The sequence below is a fragment of the Sapajus apella genome, unplaced genomic scaffold (genome assembly GCF_009761245.1).
Source record: "Sapajus apella isolate SASKATOON/1434 unplaced genomic scaffold, GSC_monkey_1.0 scaffold1, whole genome shotgun sequence".
NCBI classification, from domain to species: domain Eukaryota; kingdom Metazoa; phylum Chordata; class Mammalia; order Primates; family Cebidae; genus Sapajus; species Sapajus apella.
The window spans coordinates 56,922,378-56,944,823 of NW_022436941.1; the positions used below are offsets into that span (position 1 = coordinate 56,922,378).

The following is a 22,446-nucleotide window of genomic DNA, read 5'->3' on the forward strand; positions in this document are numbered from 1 at the left end:
TCATGTTTTGACAGTGGTGAATAAATAGATTTATTTATTTATTCATAAATCTATTATTTATTTAACTATTCACTGTCAACACATGAATATTATTAATTATCTAGTGTAATCCTTTCATTTATAGATGACAAAACTAAACCTTAGAAAGGTAAAATGACTTGCACAAAGTCTTGTAGACTGAAAAAATAAAAATTAAAAAAATTAAGCCATAGAACTTATGATCATTCCTTCTCCTACTTTTGTTTCTTTGTAGTTGAGGTGCAGTGACAGAGAAGCTAAATAGTGGAATCACATGTAAGATGTCCGGTGGGAATACTGGAAAGGACTGAAGGTCATGCAATCTGAAGGGCGTAAGAAACTGAAGTTTAGAGGTAAGGACTGATGTTTTTTCACTCATAAATAGCAAACTAACCACATCTGCATTTGTTTGGGAGTCTACAGATAAATTATACGAACCTAATTGATGTACATGTTTTTGATAACAAGTTGTCAGAGAAAGAAAAAATATGCTTTAGGAAGGCAGGAAAATAGGTAGTAGTTTTAATTTTAAAACATAAAATAAGGGCTAGCCATTAGTAATCAAGAATGTCTTACTCTGGGGATTTTTTTTTAAGAGTTAAGGCTTACTTCTGCTTTTGTTTTATAGAAGCTTCTTTCTTTTTATTAAAAAAATTGGGAAAGTACAACTAGTATTTACAATTTTTAAGGGCCATAAAATTTTGATCTCTTGTATTCAAAATAGAAAAAAATCCTATAGTATAAATAATAAGAACAAAATACATAATTCAACATTTTGTTTTATTTGAGCAAAAGAGAGGCATTATACAGTAGGACATCAACCACTCAACATCTGATTGACACATGGCAAACTAAATTTCTCTTAATCTTTAAAATGCTCCCTGACATCTAACAGGTGTTTTTCATTTCTACTTAGGGGCAGTCTGCCTAAAGGGCCTAGTGATATAATTAGCAGACAATTCCAAAAAGCTGATATGGTTTACATCAACTTTGTCAACTTTCAAATTGGTGAAAATATACAACATAAACATTGACACGATCATCTAAACATGGAAAAGAAAAGGAACATAATATTAATTGTATGTATGTTTGCAGAAACAAACACATTACCTTTATTAAAAAACTAAATAAAAATATTTAGTCTTGATTCAGAGCTAAACTTCTTTCATCTCTTTATCATGCACATCAAAAATCTTCTTAGACAACACGGTGTACTCGAAAATGTCAGCAACTTCAAAACCTTACCTTTGGTTCACACACAGAATGAAAAGACCTAAGATGCAGCTTTCCAACATAAAACCAGTATTTCTTTCTTCCCCCATACCATGAAGTCATTATCAGACAAAACAATTGGACTGAAAGTTCCAGTGTGGACAGGAGCTGTGTCTATTTTCTAGTCTCTGGGATCCTAAGCATGATCAATATTATGCCTGGCACATGACTCAATTTCAACTCATTACCCACTTGTCTACTAATTGATTGAATGAAGTACTTAGTTTCTGGAACAATTCAAACTGCTTGTAATTTTATTTTTTCCCATATTAATCCACAGAAATAGTTTAGCTATTTTGATGTTTGTAAAATGAAAATATTTTTGGTTCACTATATAAAAGAGATCACAATATGCCTTGAACTCTATGAGCTCCATCAAGGGGTTAGAAGCTAAGAATAAATTCAAATGATAAACACAAACCAGAAAGAATTTGGTGCATAATGAGTTTTAACATATATTTTCTAAAGACATTAGAGACCCAGAATAGTACAGAGATAGAATTTTTAGGTACATGTAGACCAGGCCAATTGTGGAGAGAATAAAAACACAATGAAAACAAAATAATCCCAGTATACTATATTTATATGCTAGAAACTAAAACATGTTCCCACTAGGCTGCCAGTTTCCTGATGGCATGGATTGTGCTTCTTTGCATCGTTATTGTCTATAATAGAATTTAAAGCCTTTTGCTCTCAGGAACGCTTTATACTTTAAAAAATTTTTTGAGAGTCTCAAGAGTTGAGCCACATTTTAGTTTATGTGGACTATTTGCCATATCGAAAATTAAACCTGAGAAAATTTAAACAGATTCATTAATTCATTTAAAAATCACACAAATCCAGTATGTAATAATATGAATAATATATTCTTTATGAAACATATTTTCCAGAAAAAAATGTTGTGAGGGCATTTTTTTAAATACTTTTCAAATCTCTTTGATAGCTGATTTGATTGAAAACAGTTGGATTTTCACTAGCTTCTGCATTCAATCAGCTGTAACATGTTAATTTAATTGAAGGATATAAGAAAATCCAACCTCACACAGGTATGGAATTTAAGAAGGGATGACCTTATGGACCTCTACAAAGGGTTATGAGAAAACCCCAGGTGTCCTCATTCTACACTGTGAGAATCACTGGACTATGAAATCATCTGCCATAGCATCATCATTCAATAACTATTTACTGAATTAAAAAAACTTTAGAGAAAAGAAATACTCAGAGCATGTATACACATACTCAAAGATACAAATGATTTGCACATTCATTTTGGATTAAACTGATAACATTCTTATAAATGCTCACTGTTTTGCTGTAATGAAATATTAAGTGTTCCAACTTCTTAACTCATCACAACTAAATTGAAATATAGATTGATGCAGGGTAGTCAGAACCAAAGAGTGAAAAACAGTGAAAATAAAGTACACAATGCCAAAATTTGAGAGGAATAAACAGATGATGAGAAAGAGACATTTTACTTGAAAAAATGCCAAGCATAACCAAATTAAATGGATAATTTGAAAGCTATATGAGTCTCTTTTAAGCAATAAATTAGATTGAAACACTTTACTGAACACATGTTGGATTCTAATATGTTTAGTGCCCTACATGCCATTTCTAATTAATCTATAAAAACTATGAGAAAAAAATTTTTCTTATATTTTCAGCATTTCACCTTTAAATATTAATAGAAATTAACCAAATACCAGAAACACTATATTGATTCAAATATTTTACAATTCCCACATCGCATTTTCTTAAAAATAACTTTAAATAAGTTCAAAATAAAAATATAATTTTTAAGATCATAAGTTAGATTCTAAAAAATGTCATCTCACTTCTTGGCAAAGAATAAAATGACTTACTTTTTCTTTCCTTGAAGCTGATGTTCCTCAGGAGCCATTTTAGGTTCTGTCCCAAGATTTTTTTGCATTCGCTGTCTCCTTTTTCTACTTGGTGCAATATCAGTGACATCAAGACTTGAAATAATGGAATCATCTTTACTTACAGCAGCTAAAATAAAATGAGATAAGAATGTGACCCAACAAAATTATGCATATCATTTGTAAGTAAAGCATTAACTTGCTGTTTTAGCACTGACATAAGGTGACACAATATAGCAAAACTGTTCTTTCAAATCTTTGCACAGGATTGTTGAATCAAGTCAGTTAGATGGCATATGATACTTTACTACCAACATAAAACATTATGTATGTTTCACACAGGGAATAATTTGATCAAAATGGTCTTTGATGTTGGGTGCAAGTGTTCTTGGAGACTTAATGGGACTAGTGTTTTTATTAGGATTGTTACTAGAAATCATAACAACAATGACAAAACTGTGTTGATTTTTTTAAAAATATGATTAAAGTTCTGGGATACAGGTGCAGTATGTGCAGGTTTGTTACATAGGTATACATGTCCCATATTGGTTTGCTGCACCCAACAACCCATCATCTACAATAAGTATTTCTCCTAATGCTATCCCTCCTCTTGCCCCTTACCTCCTGACATGCCCCACTATGTGATGTTCCCCTCCCTATGTCCATGTGTTCTCATTGTTCAATTCCCACTTATGAGTGAGAACATGTGGTGTCTGGTTCTACGGTCCTGTGTTAGTTTGCTGAAAATGATGGTTTCCAGTTTCATCCATGTCCCTGCAAAGGACATGAACTCACCCTTTTTTATGGCTGCATAATATTCCATGTTATAATGTGCCACATTTTCTTTATCCACTCTATCATTGATGGGCATTTGGGTTGGTTCCAAGTCTTTGCTATTTGTAAACAGAGACACAATAAACATACGTGTGCATGTCTCTTTACCGTAGAATGATTTAAAATCCTTTGGGTATCTACCCATTAATGGGATTGCTGGGTCAAATGCTATTTCTGGTTCTAGATCCTTGAGGAATCACCACACTGTCTTCCACAATGGTTGAACTAATTTACACTCTGACCAACAGTGCAAAAGCATTCCTATTTCTCCACATCCTCTCCAGCATTTGTAGTTTCCTGACTTTTTAATTATCTCCATTCTAACTGGCATGAGATGGTATCTCATTGTGGTCTTTATTTGCATTTCTCTAATAACCAGGGATGATGAGTGTTTTTTCACGTTTGTTGGCTGCAAAAATGTCTTCTTTTAAAAGTATCTGTTCATATCCTTCATCCACTTTTTGATGGGGTTGTTTTTTCCTTGTAAATTTGTTTATGTTCTATGTAGATTCTGGATATTAGCCCTTTGTCAATGGATAGATTGCTACAGAATGGGAGAAACTGTGTTGATTTTGAATATTCTGCCCAAAGCTTAGTTTTTCTCCCTTAAGCCCATTTTTCTTACTCTGCAACTTTGTAGAATAAGTGGTTTTTCAGGTACACGTATATCACATTCTGGCAGAAAAGCTTGCATGTTGAGTTCTCACTCTGTGCAGTTCATACTTTGCTTGATCTCTCTGAGACAACTTGGACCTGTTGAACGTTCTACTGAAATTCCTCTCTTGATTTTTTTTAATAACTGTAATTTCCAGATCTCATGTTTTGGACACTTTGCTATGGGTTTTCCATGTATTACTTTGTTAATCCTTAAAATTACTTTATAAGGTACTTATTATTACTATCTTCATTTTATTTATAAAGAAAACAAAGCTTCAGAGAGGTTAAATAACTTTCCCAAATCACACAGCCTTTGTTCTTATATTTTATCATTATTACAATTAAAAAACATTTTTCCATAGTGGGTAAATTATTCTTTGATCAAATATTAAGTGAAAGCCCATCAAAGAATACTTTGCTTTCCAAAGCTGTTTAAGTTTTAGGACATTTTTTTATTAACCTCTAAAAATGTATTGAGAAAAGGGTAAATTAAAAAGGAAGGTTTTTTTTGTTGTTGTTGTTGTTTTAACACATTCAAGCTGAAAGATTTCCCAGTGCTATTAACTTAAGAGATGACTAAGAAGGTACAAGTATATGCTTGTCTATGAACAAAACTAGCAAAAGTGTTAGAGGTGGAGAAAATTTCAATTATAGATAGACTTGCAAAATGGAGAAAGATTATATTTAATGTTACAGAAAATATCTAGGAAAATTAAGTTTAAATTAAAATACAAGGCAAAATTTTAAAAAATAAAATTAGTGAAAAGTTCTGCTGTTCATTTTAAAACTCCAAATCATGTCTTACAAATTGGCAACCAAAAAGGATACTGTATGTGGCAAATGATTACATCATGTGTTACAATGTGTGCATCTTACTTTAAAATACAAAGTGGCTAAAGGTATGTTAGTGAGGGTGAACTATAACCAAGGTGTTTCTAGCATCTAATCAGGATGCTAGAATGCACCAGCCAGGAGCAGGCTGATGAGATCAGAAATCTGTACTACTAAGGGAGTCATCATAGGTACATTTGTTATTCACATTTCAATCAATAACTGATGTTTTACTAATCAGTATACTGAATGACAAAAATGTGTGCCTACTGATAAAAACAAAGTATATAAACTAACTTGATGAATATTGCATGTGGGTTTTCAGGAGTGAATTAAAGGTACTAGAGTTATATAGGCTGGCTAACATATTTTAGAAATACTGCTAATCATTTTATGGACAAGATGTAAAAATCCCATGAGGCCTATTTACACCTAGAAATAATCTTCTGCTAAATTTTCAAATGGTTCTATGTCCAGCTATGAACACTGGACAACTGTGGTTGTTTGAAGCCAGGAAGAATCATCACTCCTGCTCAGGAATCTTTATATTTGCTAAAAGTGAACAATTTCTATGAGGTAGTGACTGGGACACCTAAAAGGACAGAGAGCTTGCAACTTTTTCAAACTTTTAGGGCAGGTTCATGAATTATTTTGTGTTTACTTACAAGTAAATCTTAGTTAATAACTGTATGTATGGCAAAATTTAATCTGAGAATTTTATTATTATAATTGCCTTTAAGCAAAATTGTGGCAGAAGTATCTAATGTTCTCATACCCCAAATTTCTTGGTGACTGTCATTACACCACAAATAAACTGAAGTTGTGTGTGACAAAGTACTTCCAGCCAGTTCACCACATTATGATTCATTCCTCTTGATAATTACAGTGTAACCTTTCTACAAAATTGGCATGAGGAAAAAGGGCTAGCTGTATAAGCTTAGTTACAATTTAAATAGAATACCTTTTTTGGTTTATGTTTGCACCATGGGATACAGTGTTCCCCTCAGTTTTTCACATAAATGTAATAGGAAACCATATTGTAATACATTCTCTTACTTCAAATATTTCTTTAAAATGAAGTTTTAATATCTATCCAACCTTTAATAAAAGGCAAAAATAACCCATTGTATCCTTCTCTTTCCACCCTGGAGCCAGGATAAAAAGCCACTACTCCAATAGTTGGTACCTAAATATTAAATTGCTCATCTCAAACATCTTTCAAATTTCTTTTTTTTTGAGACAGAGTTTTGCTTTTGTTGCCCAGGCTGGAGTGCAATGGCATGATCTCGGCTCACTGCAAACCCCACCTCCCGGGTTCAACTGATTCTCCTACCTCAGCCTGACTAGTTGGAATTACAGGTGACTGCCACTGTGCCTGCCACCACGCCTGGCTAATTTTTGTATTTTTAGTAGGGATGAGGTTTTACCATGTTGGCCAGGCTGGTCTTGAGCTACTGAGCTCAACTGATCTGCCCGCCTCAGCTTCCCAAAGCCTGGCCCACATTTTTCAAATTTCAACCCATCTTGTTTCTTTCCTCCAATTGTGACAATGTTTGGTCTTTTCATTGTCTTTTGTCTTGCAGCTAAATATATATTCTATTGTGACATTAGCTTCCTTGAACAATGACTGTGGGTCTCCAAATGAGCAATTGCTATTTCACATACAACAGAAGGATCCGAACTATATCAACAGGAGGTCACAGATAGGAGCTCAAAAATGTGTATAATATTCATTACCTTACATATTTTCAATTACAATAATTCAAGTTTTCACTTTCAAGTCTGGCATCTCATTGTTAAGAAAAAACATCAATTTATATTAAGTGTATTAGGTTATATATATTCATTTTAGATATGACAGAGAACTTGAATAGAGTTGGAAAAGAATGGCAAATGTTCAAAGGGTAATGAAGGGGAGTGTGGCCTTGTAACTGCATTTATGAAAGATGCAGGAAATGAGACAGTATAAGTATGGACAGCAGAAAAGAAATGGAAGGAGGAAGAAAGCAGAGACCTATATCAAGTCAGTTTCCAAGTTTTCAAATTCAGGCAGAAAACTATAGATTTGATATTGACTGGGGAGGTTTTATTCCTAAGATTCTACCTCCAGAATTCTCAGTTTTTAATGTTACCATCTGTCTTTTTTCCTTTTTTTCCTTTTTTTTTTTTTTTTTTTTTTTTGTTAAGACTGGGTCTTTCACCATTTCCAGTTAGTTTTTTTTTTTTTTTTAAAGAAAACAAAAGAAAAAACGACATTGCCAATTAACTTACTACAGGTGGAATACTGATTCGTATAGCAGTGGGATGAATTTCAAGTTCTTGTTAGGTTCACTACATCTCAAAAATGGGGAATCTTTACACAAGCCCTGTTACTGTGCAAGGTGGCTCCACAAAAAGCCACACTTCTCATCTGACAGAAGAACTGCAGGATCTTGGCAACAGTAGTTCAGACGTGAGTAAGGCGGAGAGTTAGCTTCCCTGGGTACTCTCAATGTCGAAATGAAATGACACTGTCATTTCAGGAATTTGACTGAATCTTGTAAGTTAAATTACCTGGTAAACTTCAGCCTCTGACCAAGAAGTCTTTAAATCTCAACATTTTTATAAATCATTTTTTTAAGTTTATAATTTGTTTTTATAAGGTCCTTATTATTACCTCATATTTACAGGTTTTTTCTTTTCATATGATATATAGCTTGGCACACAGAAAGAATCTATACTACTTAAATGATTGCTACCTCTCTTCCGCACCCCCCCACCACACAGATATGCCCATCTCCAGTCCCCTCAAATAGACACACACACACACACACACACACACACACACACACACACTCCACTCCAACGTCCTGAAGCATGTTATTCATGGTTGGGGCAATGTAGCTTACAGAATGAAAGAAGCTCTAATCTTCAGGTGTCTTCACCATAAAAAAAAAATGCGTACTGTTTGCAAATGCCATGTCCAGACACACTAACCAACCAGCCATGAGTGGTTTCCCATTGCCTACAAGATAAAGTCCTAAGATCTTAGTCCTGCATTCAAATCCTTCTACAATGTGACCCTCACCTGCCTTTGTAACCATGTCTCCCAAAATCTTCTACCACATATGTAAGCTACACTAAGGGCTGCAGGGCAATTTTCTGGCTCACCTACCTGCCTCCTCGCACAGCCCAACTCATTTCACTCATTCTAGATTAGTAGTCCCAATCCACAGAAATCTTTCCTGTCTCTGCAGTACAGTTTGAATCCCTCATCTTATACATCCAGTCTTATATTGTTACTCTCTTTTTATGTTTGTCTCTTACTTCTTCAATTAAATTACAAACACCCTATAGCTGGAATCCATGCCTCTTGCTAAACCCTAACATATTACTCAGTAGTTTCATACAAGATAAACATGAAGACTGGGTATGGATCTCTTATTTTCAAATGTGCATCTTATTTTTTAATCAAAAACATATTTATAAACTTTCAGATGAGATGTAGGGTAAAGTGGTGTGAGAATGCCCCGGTTTGGGTCTCCAGTTCTGCATTGACTTTGGGTTCATTACAGAATCTCTAAGTTTCTCAGCTGAGAAAATGTATATAAACCACAATTTCTGAGATGACAAAATAGAGTAAATAAAAATTGATTTATAATCTTTTTTTTTTTTTTTTGAGACGGAGTTTCGCTCTTGTTACCCAGGCTGGAGTGCAATGGCGCGATCTCGGCTCACCGCAGCCTCCGCCTCCTGGGTTCAGGGAATTCTCCTGCCTCAACCGCCTCAGTAGCTAGGATTACAGACACACGCCACCATGCCCAGCTAATTTTTTGTATTTTTAGTAGAGACGGGGTTTCACCATGTTGGCCAGGATGGTCTTGATCTCTTGACCTCGTGATCCGCCCGCCTCGGCCTCCCAAAGTGCTGGGATTACAGGCGTGAGCCACCCGATTTACATATTTAGTAACATTTTTTAAATAAAACAAGTAGCAGAAATATCCAATATCATCAAGGTATTATTTTTAAAAGAGTATGTTGTTAACTAAAGGCCAAATTAATATTCATTTAGGCTATCTTCTATATCTTCTTACAGACATAAAATGAAGTAAGATAAATAGTAGTTCTCCTAACTCAAAATAATCCAATTGCTACAGAAACACCATCTGTTAGGAATATAGAGTACTCAATCTACTATGACTGCTTTGGCTGTTTTATTCATTTATTCATTTCACAAGTATTTATAAAATATTTAGAATCAATAAGTCATTGTCTCATTTCAAAAGATATAAAATATTAAGAGAAAAAAGCACAAAATCCAAACCTTAAAATACAACCCTAACTGAATGTGAAACTTCAAAACATGTATTCTTTCTTTCCTAAGAGAAGAAAACCAACCAATGCCTCAGGCTACCTCATGCCTCTGTAGTATGTCTTACTGACAAGTATAAAGATAATCAAGAAAAGAGGCTGAGATAAGGTGTATCACACCATACTTCAATAGGCAGTTCTTATCTTGAGGCAGTAAATTCCTAATCTGACCAAACAAGCAAGCATTATTTTTCCAGGTCATTTATCAAATGCCCATTTTCAAATCTGTTGCTACTCAGTTTTCACAATCTAACCTGAATAACTGATGACCATCTTACAAGACAGGTCACTGGTATAATCTATTAATTAGCAATCACCAACTAAACTGATTATTAACATAGCACCAAACACTTAAGAGTGTATGTATCGGCATCTGTGTACATATACGTTCCCAAACGTCAGGCTCCTGTCTTAGCCAGTACAGCTACAAGTCAGACTTAATGACAAATACTGACATTGGGGTAACTCAAGAGGTCATCTTTGGAAATCCTATACTCTCAATGTCAGAGGCAGAGTGGGCACTAAGGATAAACCACAGACCCCAGAACTATCTGCAGCATAAAAAAAATAGTAAGTTGATTATATTAAGTATTTATTGTCCTATGCCTACAAAACCTTTCAATATTTAATTTTTTTTTTTTTTTTTTGGGACAGTCTCGCTCCGTCACCCAGGACAGAGTGCAGTGGTGCGATTTTGGCTCATTGCAACCTCTGCCTCCTGGGTTCAAGCAATTCTCTTGCCTCAGCCTCCTGAGTAGCTGGGATTACAGGCACCCGCCATCATACCTAGCTAATTTTTGTATTTTTAGTAGAAACAGGGTTATACCATGTTGGCCAGGATGGTCTCGATCTCCTGACTTCATGATCCACCCACCTCAGCCTCCCAAAGTGCTAGGATTACAGGAGTGAGCCACTGCACCCAGCCTCAATGTTTAATTTTTTTAAATTATTTTTTAAAGCTTTACTACCAAAGAAATTCAGTTCTTCAGAACTTAAGAATTCATGTATTCTTCCACTCATTCAACCAATATTTATTGATTGTTTTATGAACTATTTTATGCAGAGGCAACTGTAAAGGTAAATTTCAGAGGCATTCTAACTGTGGCACTATCCAGAAGACACTACTAGCATGCACTCCAAAAGTTTATAATTAAGTAGGACAGAAAGACACAACTACTTGTAAGAAAGCCATAAGCTTGGGAGGCCGAGGCGGGTGGATCACGAGGTCAAGAGATCGAGACCATCCTGGTCAACATGGTGAAAGCCCGTCTCTACTAAAAATACAAAAAAAAAAAAACATTAGCTGGGCATGGTGGCGCGTGCCTGTAATCTCAGCTACTCAGGAGGTTGAGGCAGGAGAATTGCCTGAACCCAGGAGGCGGAGGTTGCAGTGAGCCGAGATCGCGCCATTGCATTCCAGCATGGGTAACAAGGGTGAAACTCCGTTTCAAAAAAAAAAAAAAAAAAAAAAGAAAAAGAAAGAAAGCCATAAGCCACACAAGCAATTAAAAAGTAACTAATTTAATAGTTTTAAGGTAAGCATTGATTTCCAGTTGTTTACTACATTTCCCAAATTAATCTGTGAAGCTTTGGTTTTTCTTTTCCATTGTCAAATATCTATAACTTGATTTCTTACATTGCTTTTCGTCTTTTAACAGATTTTTTTTTGAAAGCATAATCCTTACAGTCACATGGCTCTGAAGTACATTTCCAAAAGAGAAAATTAAACGGCTAGCTCACTCTGAGCAAACTGATTTAAGAAAAGCCTTGGCTTTAAAAATTCGGTTTTCAGGATGTTTCAGAATGAACTCAAACAGCAAATCTGAATTGAAATTACACAATCACCTTTTTGGGTAGAACATTTGGATAGCCCTCAAACATCCTTAGATTTCATCAAACTTGCAGTAATTTATCTAATATTTATAAGTTCCACAAAGGCAGGGACTAAGTTTGTCTTATTCACTAATAGATCAAGACAGACTAGAATGGTGTATAACACAAAGTAATTTTTCAATAAATATTCATTGATTGCTATAATTTTTTTAATTTATTTTTTTTATTGTACTTTAGGTTCTGGGGTACATGTGCAGATCATGCAGGGTTGTTGCATAGGTACTTACACGGCAAGGTGGTTTGCGGCATCCATCCCCCCATCACCTATATCTGGCATTTCTCCCCATGTTATCCCTCCCAAAACTCCCCACCCGCTGCTGTCCCTCCCCTAGCCCCCACAACAGGCCCCAGTGTGTGATGTGTTCTCATTGTTCAATACCCGCCTATGAATGAGAACATGCAGTGTTTGATTTTCTCCTCTTGTGTCAGTTTGCTGAGAATCATGGTTTCCATATTCATCCATGTCCCTACAAAGGACACAAACTCTTCGTTTTTTTATGGCTGCATAGTATTCCATGGTGTACATGTGCCACATTTTCCTTGTCCAGTCTATTATTGATGGGCATTTGGGTTGGTTCCAGGTCTTTGCTATTGTAAACAGTGCAGCAGTGAACACATCTGTGCATGTGTCTTTATAACAGAATGATTTACAATCCTTTGGATATATACCCAGTTATGGGATTGGTGGGTCAAATAGAATTTCTATTTCCATATCCTTGAGGAATCGCCACATTGTCTTCCACAATGGTTGAACTAATTTACACTCCCACCAACAGTGTAAAAGTGTTCCTACTTCTCCACATCCTCTCCAGCATCTGTTGTCTCCAGATTTTTTGATGATCGCCATTCTAACTGGCATGAAAAAAATATGGAATGCTTCACAAATTTGTGTGTCATCCTTGCACAGAGGCCATGCTAATCTTCTCTGTATGGTTCCAATTTTAGTATATATGTGCTGCTGAAGCTAGAACAACTGCTATAAATTCTTAAACACTAAGGGAACCTAATAATAATAACTTATAAGTTATTTCACATCTGTGCGAAATACCACACTATTGATCATTTATGCTTGCTGGTGCCAATTCCAGTTAACATTAGGAAAAGAAAAACATTAGGGGGGAAAAGCAATTTACGAAAGAGCAACAGTAAGCCTTCAATTTACATCATTTTCTGGTTAAAAATAACAAACCTCCGAAAGCACTTTAAATGGTTAATAAGTTTTCGGAAAACAAAACTACAATTTCTCAGTTTTCAATAGCTACCTGTGTCGTGAAATGTTTGGAGCCAACACAAAGCTTCATTGTTTGTGAACTTCTGTCAACCTAAGACATTTGCTAGTGATATCTTCATAGAGATTTCTAAGGACTTTTGAAATTTTCATTTTTTTAAAATTTTACTCAACTGTTAATAAAATCTATACTTCTTACAAAGTTTAGACAGGATTTCATTGAACTAGTATAAATTTAATAATGGACCAAATAAATAAGAAACAGAACCTTTTTAAAAGAAGTGGTATAGGGAATCTTTAAGCTTATTTTTTAAAAAAAATATATATTACCAGTATATTACCTGCAGTGACTCTACATTACCTGGTTAGAACTAAGACAAGATCACTAGCTTGACTAGTAAGTCAAAACCAAAATCCGATCAAATTGGCAGAGTTAATTATTAGCATGATTATCTGATGAATTTTGTCGATAAGGAACAGTAATACATACCATAAACTTTCTCTCTCTGATCATTAACAGGGGTAGGAAGAAGAACTTAGCTGAATTTATTTGACAATGATAAATCTTTCCACTTCATTTTGCCAATGCAAGCTTAATTGCAGAAGTCTGGAATAATTTTGATACATTAGGAAAAAACATTCTATTTGCATTCCTATACGTCAATGTTGATGTCTCTGTGATATAATTTGGCCAGTTTGTAGTTGTTCCATGAAAAGGAAACTAGAGAGCTAAGTTTCAGAGGTATTCCTTGAAAACTGCGAAATGATAAAAAAAAAAAAAAAAAAAAAAATTTCCAGATTTGCAACACTAGACATGTCCTAACTAGCTTGAAAACTGAATGAGATTAGGCAGCACTTTCATGTAGAAGGAATAAGAAAAATATTATACTATATGGTGCTATAACTAAGAAAATGTTTATATTGAATTAATAAAATATCCTAGAAGAATTCCAAACTTGAGTCTGTTAGTCGTTGCCTTGATAACTATGGGCAGGTCACATAACAATTCTGTAAAGGTTTATTTTTAAATCCATAAAAGTAGGTGGGGAAAAATTAAGACTAAGTAGTTACTGCTGGTATAAAAAAGTCACAGATTCTATAATTTACCTTACTGTGCTTTTTAAAAATGATTATATTATTTGGTAAGATAGACTAAATGCACTTTCAGACCATTGTGAAGCACTTTTAAGTTAGTATTGGGTCAAAAAGTATTGGCCAGATTAGAAAGTTTTTCTTTAGAATTTTCATTTCCAAACATCCACGTTTCCTTTATGTTGTACCGCTTCATGTTAATTATGATTTTTCAAAATTTTCAACAAAAACCTCATAAGGTTTTTATTTTTAAAATGACTAATTTGTATATCCTTTGGTTATTAATGCTCAAAATTAGACAATTAAAAGCTAAAGTTACTTTGAGCATCAATTTGACAAAAATAATAATAACTGGGAAATTTATCATGATTTATTATGAATGCATTTTTAAATGACATTTTATATTAATGAAGACTGTTTAGGTATCTTCAAATTACAGTTAACAATGATTATTAGCAATGTGTTAAGTCTTTATTTTGAACATGCTGTCTTTGCAATGTGGTCGGGACAAAGCTTTCTTAATGTCACTGTCCGCAAAACTTGTCATGCCGCAAAGAAGGAATCAGTCTCCATGCCTCTCAAAACTTCATCTTGCAAATCTAATCAGTACCACATAAAAAGTTCTTAAGTCTGTCTAATAATTATCTGCATCTCCAATACTTCCACAGTTTCTTTCTTAGATTCCTGCTATAGTTTATACATGGACAAGCAGATAAAAATAATTCTCATTAAAATGTCTAGGAGAATTTTTCTAAAAATGAAAGTCTGATCGAGTCAGGTCCTTTTCTATTGCCTTCAAGACAAAACTAAAACTCCCTAAAGTATTTTTAAAAATGTCATTCTGTTCTGGGTCAGCTTACTTCTACAACCATACTGAATTTTGTTAGATGTACTATTCTCTCAAAATGCTTCTGGACTTTGCACATATGATCAATCTTATGCCAGAAAGAGTGTTCTGCCACCTATTACTCAACTCTCACTCACCGTTGCCTCAATGAAGATATCACTTCTGTCAGGAGGGCTTTGCTGATTCCAAAGTCTCCTCCGTGCCCACAGAGCCTAGCACCTTTCTCTACTCATATTACTGCAGTATAAAGAAGTGGTAAAGGTCACTGAGTTGGAAGAATAATTGATCAAAAAAAAATACATAATGTTTTGAGTTCTCTTAGTAAGTAGTATACACTAGAGTTGAATATTATTGTAAAGTCTGCACAAAGTAATACCATTTAATCAAAACTACCTTTGAAAATTTCTTAAATTACTATTAAATAGAGTATTATTAAACATTGTGCTATGTATATAACTTAGTATGGTCTATATGCATAAATATTTAATAAATACCACAGTATATAGGTTCATTTAAAAACATTGTATTCTGAAAGAAAATCACTCAAGGTCTTCAATTATCTAAACATATCATCAATACAGAAAGCTTCAACTTGCTAGTTCAATGGCATCATCTAAATCTTCTGTGTATGGCATATCAGTTCCTCTGATGCTTCCTTAGTCAGATTTCTTGATAGTTCCCAATTAATTTTTCACTGTTTTCCTTCCTCTAAGACAATGGTCCCCAATCTTTTTGACATCAGGATCAGGGTTTCATGGAAGACAATTTTTCCATGGACCAGGTAAGGTTGCGGGGGATGGTTTTGTCACTGATTTGACAGGAGATGGAGCTCAGGTGGTGATTCTTGCTGGTTACTCCTCACCTACTGCTGTGTGGCACAGTTCCTAACAGGTGACGGACCAGAACTGGTCTGCCGCTTGGGGGTTGAGGACTCCTGCTCTAAGATATGGATGCAGGCAACTTCATCTTACTTGGTTGGCTACCTATATAGTGTTTATGATTTCCTTGTGAATAGCCCCAAATCTTTAGTTATGCATATTTGTTCATAGGTTTTTCCAACTGGTATTAACTCCTGTCAGGTTTGATTAAATCCACTGATTATGGAACTAAATTTGTTAAGCAGAATTGAAGAATCAGCAGAACTATTTTAAAATATTTTCTTTTTCCTTTCTAAAATCTGTATTTACCTAGCAAACACAATTAAAGAAGGCAAATACAGTTTAAAAGGGTTAATGTATGTATGTCACTCCACTATGATTCATAAACAGCTAGGAAGTCCAAATTTCAATCTCATAAGGTATTTTAATCTTGAAACTGGAAGTGGGGACATCAGATCATAGTATACCTCATAAAGTTATTTATCTTACTATCTCTGAAATTCATAAAATGTGCTTTTGTGCAAAATGCATTTATCTTATAAGTTAAAATGCACAGTCTTACCTTAAAGGATTGATAATTTTGTAGTATCACCATTTTGTATAAAATGGACAAAAATAAGAAAAGACTACCTAAATAAAAAGAATATTTCCGATGAAGTAAATGTTTCATGTATGCACACATTTTTAAATTTATAATTCTTCCATAATAAACTGACATTTAGAAAAATGGTTGGTCATGTTGCTTGGTACATATTAGGTGCCCCCAAAAATTATTGTTTAATAAAAACAGCACTAAGAAAAATACTGAAGATTATGTAAGTAGAATATAAAAGACAGGAAACCTTTTCTAATTAAATGTAGACAAACAAAAGTAACTAAATTCTGCCTGATTTGTTAATCTATAAACATAATTTCTCTTTAAAAAGTCTGTAATTTTCATTATAAGGCCAACAATGTATTCAAAGCCTAGTACATTAAACTGGAGTCGGCATTTAAAATGACCCTGTGGTGAATATTCTAGTCTTGTACAAAGGAGTATATTATTTGTAAATAATGGTTACCAGAAATCTCAGCCAAGAAATATAGTTACACAAGGGACGTTAACATAACACAGCTGGGAAAGTACAGAAGAAGAAAGAAAAAGTCTGTATTTTTGTTACTATTCAGATAGATGAATAGACTCATAGATAGATACAGATATCTATATCCATATTGGCATATCAGTTGGAAAATAAAAAACATAAATGCTATAAGTAAAAGTGAGAAGCATTACGCCTAACTTAATAGGAAAAAAAAGGACAATGATAGAAAAAAATTAACTTGCAACAAACTTTGATAAATAGATTTTTATCTATAGAAAAATAAGGGTAAAAGAAACAGTGACCTTCAAGAATGAGTATTTAATAGACAATAATCTGTTTCTTATAGGTCATATGATTGTTGCAGGGGGAAGGAGAGGAGATTAAGAAAAAGATGTTAAGAGGACAGATGGAGGGGGAGAGTGGGAAGAGTGGGGAAGGGAGGAGAGATTGAGAAATAAATTGTATTATCTTCATTGATCAAATAAGATATTTTCAAATGTCATTCAAACAATTATTTATACTATACATAGTTGTTTTTTAGATAAATAATAACTTTTAACCTGCAAATATAAAATAGATATCAAATGAATTCTTTTTGGAAATCTAAATAAACTGATAAATTTTAACATGTATTAATTTTCAGCCAAAAAATCTTACACAATTATCAAAAAGTAATCTTTGTCTAATTTCTCCTTTATCTTTATTCATGCATTTCTATGATGACAGCAACATTATATTCCTAGGTTTCTAGTAGCTACATATTTCTATTTTGTTTATATTTTCAGACAGTAAGTTATTTTAAAATCTACTAATTATAGATAATTATATTAAACATGATAGGTACAAAGGTCAATCAGGTCATATAACTCACTTCCTAGACTCTTCTCTCCAAATCTACAGAGCAACAGTTTAATTTCAAAATCTCTTGCTCCAATAATTATAATAAAGAAAATAGAATACTTTAATGCTTTAAGCCCTGAATAGTTTTTTTTTTACTTACCAAAACACCTGTTGCTTTTTTACAACTTATTTTCATTAAATACAGAAGAACGTTGATTTTGTTACCCGAGGACATCAAAAGCTAAGAAAACAAACTTTCCTTAATAGAACCATTCTCAGAACAGTTTTCTCAACACAAGTCATTTTAACATGCTGCTCCTTCTCAGGACGGGGTTTTTATAAAGTGGTTTATGTTACTGTTCCAAGCTGGTGTGATTTATCTGTTATATGTTGTTAATATATATGCATATTTAACTTCATAACAGTAGTATTATTAGTATGAAATATATAAAATTGATTTCAGCAAAAACCAGTTTCTAAGAAGTTAAATTTAATTCTATGCAAAACTTATGTTAATGATGGATTCAATTTTTTTTTTTTTTTTTTTTTTTTTTTTGAGATGGAGTCTCGGTTTGTTGCCCAAGCTGGAGTGCAGCTGCACGATCTAGGCTCACTGCAACCTCCACCTCCCAGGTTCAAGCCTCAGCCTCCTGAGTAGCTGGAATTACAGGTGCCTGCCACCGCATCCAGCAAATTTTTGTATTTTTAGCAGAGATGGGGTTTTGCCATGTTGGCCAGACTGGTTTTAAACTCCTGACTTCAGGTGATCCACCCACCTTGGCCTCCCAATGTGCTGGGATTACAGGCATAAGCCTCAATTTCTCAAGAAGAAATTACTAGTTTTCCACATTGGAAAACTGTTTGTGCAGGACTGTGCTTCCTGAAAGAAAAAACATATAAGAGGTGAGCCCTACGACCACTCTGTCTTTCTACCTGCTGTACTTTCCAGACCTCAGCACAGGGATGTGGGTGGAGCCCACGCAGACCACAATGACCTCATTCAACTAAAGAGGCACAAAGTAGAGCTTGGTGCTGTTGAAATAGCTGGAATTTACAAGTTAAAGCAGTGGAAAAGCGTTAACTACACAAAAAATGAGCCCCAAAAGGAGTTATCATAAGTCATTGGATGCAAATTAAGCTGAACAGGCACACAGCAAGGCTGAAGACCTGGCAGAAAATAGCTAACTGAAGAGCCATGAGCTATGATTTGAATAGAAACCCAGATGTCACAAATAGTAAGATATGTAGAACTTCCAATAAACAGTGTAAAAAACATCACTAAAATGCTGAGCACTCAAATGACACCCCTAAAAGGTCTATACCAATTAATTAATTTTCTTCTTTTTTGTAAGCTTAATTAGAGTTAAGCTGACTTTCCAGTAAAATGTCTGCCAGAACAAAACTCAACACTCTTTAAAGAGACACAACAAAACCGTATAATATAGCAATCAGAATGTCTGGTATATAATAAAAAATACTGAACATGTGAAATAACAGGAAAATCTGACCCATAAAGAAGAAGAAATCACTAATGCTTTAAGTACATAATGAGGAGAGTTTTATTTCTTTTTCTATTATATACATCATTATATAATAGTACAATCCTTGAAATAAAAATATATTTTAGATTAGTTATGCCACTTCAATTCCAAAAACATTTTAACTTTGCACATTATTTTTAAAAGATATGCTCTAAGAGACTGCCTTCATCTGCCAAATCCCCAATATTACTTCCTCCATTCTCTATTAATTTACATTTTCTCAGTGACAGGCATGCAGCAGGGATTCTAAGTTCTGCAGAACCCTGAACAACTTTCTGCTTGTAATTAGGAATGCTGGGTAGGTCAACAAAGCTAGCACACACCTTCCTGTTTTGTCCTTCCCTTCTCTACAACATTAAAATGTGTTTCCAATTTTCCAATCTCTTGCTTCCTTTATCCTGCTGACAATGGTTTCAGGATCAATAGTCTCCCTTCTGTTGTCTCTTTCCTAGCTGTCATTCTCATTAAACGGATCCACAACACTTTGCAGGGTAACTGCATAATGCACACTGCCTTTTTTGTTGGCAAGAAGTTTCTTTTAAAAGACTGAATAGTGTTCCCCCAAGATTCTTAAGTCCTAAATCTCCAGCACACCTGAGAATATGACTGTCTTTGGAAATAAGTCCTTAAAATGGGTATATAACGTTAAGTAAGGTCAAGGAGGTAGGCCCTAACCTAGTAAGTCTGATGTTTTTATAAGAGGAACACCAGGGAAATGCATGTACAGTGAAGAAAATAGCCATGTACAGTCAAGGAGAGATGTCTTAGGAGAAACCAAATCTGCCAACATCTTGATCTTTGACTTCCAGTCTCCAGAAATATGAGAAAAATAAATTTCTGTTGGTAAGCCTCCGGTCTGTAGTATTTTGCTATGGCAGCGCTATCAAATGAATACACCCTTGAATATATTTTCATTTGTCCTGGAGTGTTCACTCATCTTCTTCATCATTGTTAAACTAACTTGATGGCATCACTTCCATTAAAACATCATTCTCTGTCCTTGAAGTAATACAAGCATACAGTCAGAATGTTTACCAACTACTGCTACCTCTAGACTATTATTCCAGTGCTACAACAGTCTTCATAGAAAAGTTTAATTCTGAACATAAATGATACATTGAGAGACAGAGAAAGAGAAGAAAAATAAGATGAAAGAAAGATATCATAATTGAAAATATAAACAGCAATGTGGTGTTATAGACATTAGTTTAAGAGCTGGTTATATATGATACCTGGTTTTGAATCCAAGTTGCCCTGCTGGCCATCTATGTAATCTTGAGCAGGCTACTTAATCTCACTATGGATAAAAACAGAACCTACTTCATATTTTTGTAGTGAGTAAAATTTATTAACAATTGTAAAGCAGTTAGCTTGGCACATAAAGTTGTTACACAAGCGCTAGCTATTACCAAGGGAATTGATTTTGGATGGGATTGTTAAGGGAGTAAGTACAGGAAAGACGGCCTTGGTGATGGGAAGGTTAAAATAGCAAGTATTGATGATATATACATTAGAAATTTGGAGGTAAATGAAGGTTAGATTCAATAACAATTTTTAAAATAAGTTGAAGCTGGGCATGGTAGTGCACACCTATAGGCCCAACAGCTACTTGGGAGGCTGAGGTAGGAGAATCACTTGAGCCCAGGAGTTCAAGGCTGCAGTGAACTATGGTCACACCATGACTTTCCAGCTTGGGCAACAAAGTGAGACCCTATGTAAAAAAAAAAATGATAAAATAAAATGAAAATAAAATAAAATAAAATAAGTAGAGCAAGAGATAAGTACTGCTTATTTATTTTAAGATAAAGGAGAGTTGTGCATGCTTATAATCTCAGAACCTAATATCTACAATCTCATATGTTTATCGAAAGTAAGAAATAGAATAATTATCAATGAAGCAAAACACTGAAAGAGATTAAGGAAATTAAAAGTGCTGAGTACAGGAACAAACAAGGGTAAGTAGTGTTTCATGCAAGGTTTGTGTCAGCTTACACACATACACACACACACACACACAATGTGTATATGGGTGACCCTGGGGCAATATGGATTTGAACTGTGAGGATCCATTTATATGTGATTTTTTTAAAATAAAAATTACACTGAATTTGCCTGTCTCTCCTGCTTCCCCTTCCTTCTCTTCCACTTCTTCCCCCTCTGCCGCCCTGAGACAGCAAGACCCCTCCTCCTCCTCCTGCTCTTCCTCAGCCCACTTAACAATGCAAAGGATTCTCTTTTTGAGAATCCACCTCCACTTAATGAACAGTAAGAATATTTTCTCTTCCTTATGATTTTCTTAATAACATTTCCTTTTTTCTCTAGCTCACTTCATTGTAAGAATATATAATAGTATATAATACATAAAACACAAAATATTTGTGAATTGACTGTTTATGTTATCGGTGAGCCTCTGGTCAACAGTACGCTATTAGTAAAGATTTGGACAAGTCAAAAGTTCTACGTGGTATTCTGATTGTGTGGGAAGTGAGCACCCCTAACCCCACGTTGTACAAAGATCAACTGTACTTGATGGAAGGTGAAATATATTCTTACTGTGGGTCTCAGTAAAAAGTTTTAAACTTTTTAATGTACAGTATATGACATTTTTGAAAGGTGGATTTTTTTTCCCTGAAATGAGAAGAAAAAAAGCATCAGTGAACTGAGAGTAGAGAAGTACTATTTTATTTAACAAAATTAATTCATTTGCATATTATATTCATTACACAAAAGGATTTGTGTAAAACGATGTTGTGCTTCTTGAATTTCAATATAAATCACTAACATGACTGCAATGATTTAATAAATACATTAACTTAAAAATCCTACAACTAAAATATTTATTTTCTTATTTGATTTATGTTTGTATTACTGATTTTTTTTTTTTTTTTTGAGACAGAGGCTCACTTTGTTGCCCTGACTGAAGTGTACTGGTATGATCTGGGCTCACTGCAGCCTTCACCTTCCTGGGTTCAATCGATTCTCATGCCTCAGCCTCCCAAGTAGCTGGCATTACAGGTGTGTGCCATCATGCCTGGCCAATTTTTGTATTTTTAGTAGAAATGGAGTTTTGCCATGTTGGCCAGGCTGGTCTCAAACTCCTGACCTCAAGTGATCTGCCCACCTCAGCCTCATAAATGCTGGGATTTCAGACATTAGCCACTGAACGTGGCCCTGAATTTTCAACTCAGTGAATGAATCGC

The 22,446-nt window shown here is 34.4% G+C and overlaps 1 protein-coding gene and 1 non-coding gene across 3 annotated transcripts in view; both read right to left on the minus strand.

The window, feature by feature from the left end:
- XRCC4 (X-ray repair cross complementing 4) overlaps nt 1-22,446 on the minus strand; it is a 276,417-nt gene that overhangs the window by 98,382 nt on the left and 155,589 nt on the right. For both annotated transcript variants that reach the window (XM_032276749.1, XM_032276758.1), the window contains exon 7: nt 3,156-3,303. In XM_032276749.1, coding sequence (XP_032132640.1) covers nt 3,156-3,303 — 148 coding nt within the window. The remainder of the gene's footprint in view (nt 1-3,155; nt 3,304-22,446) is intronic.
- On the minus strand, nt 12,601-12,711 carry LOC116554136. The gene has a single exon (XR_004270069.1). It is a non-coding gene; the product is annotated as a U6 spliceosomal RNA (small nuclear RNA).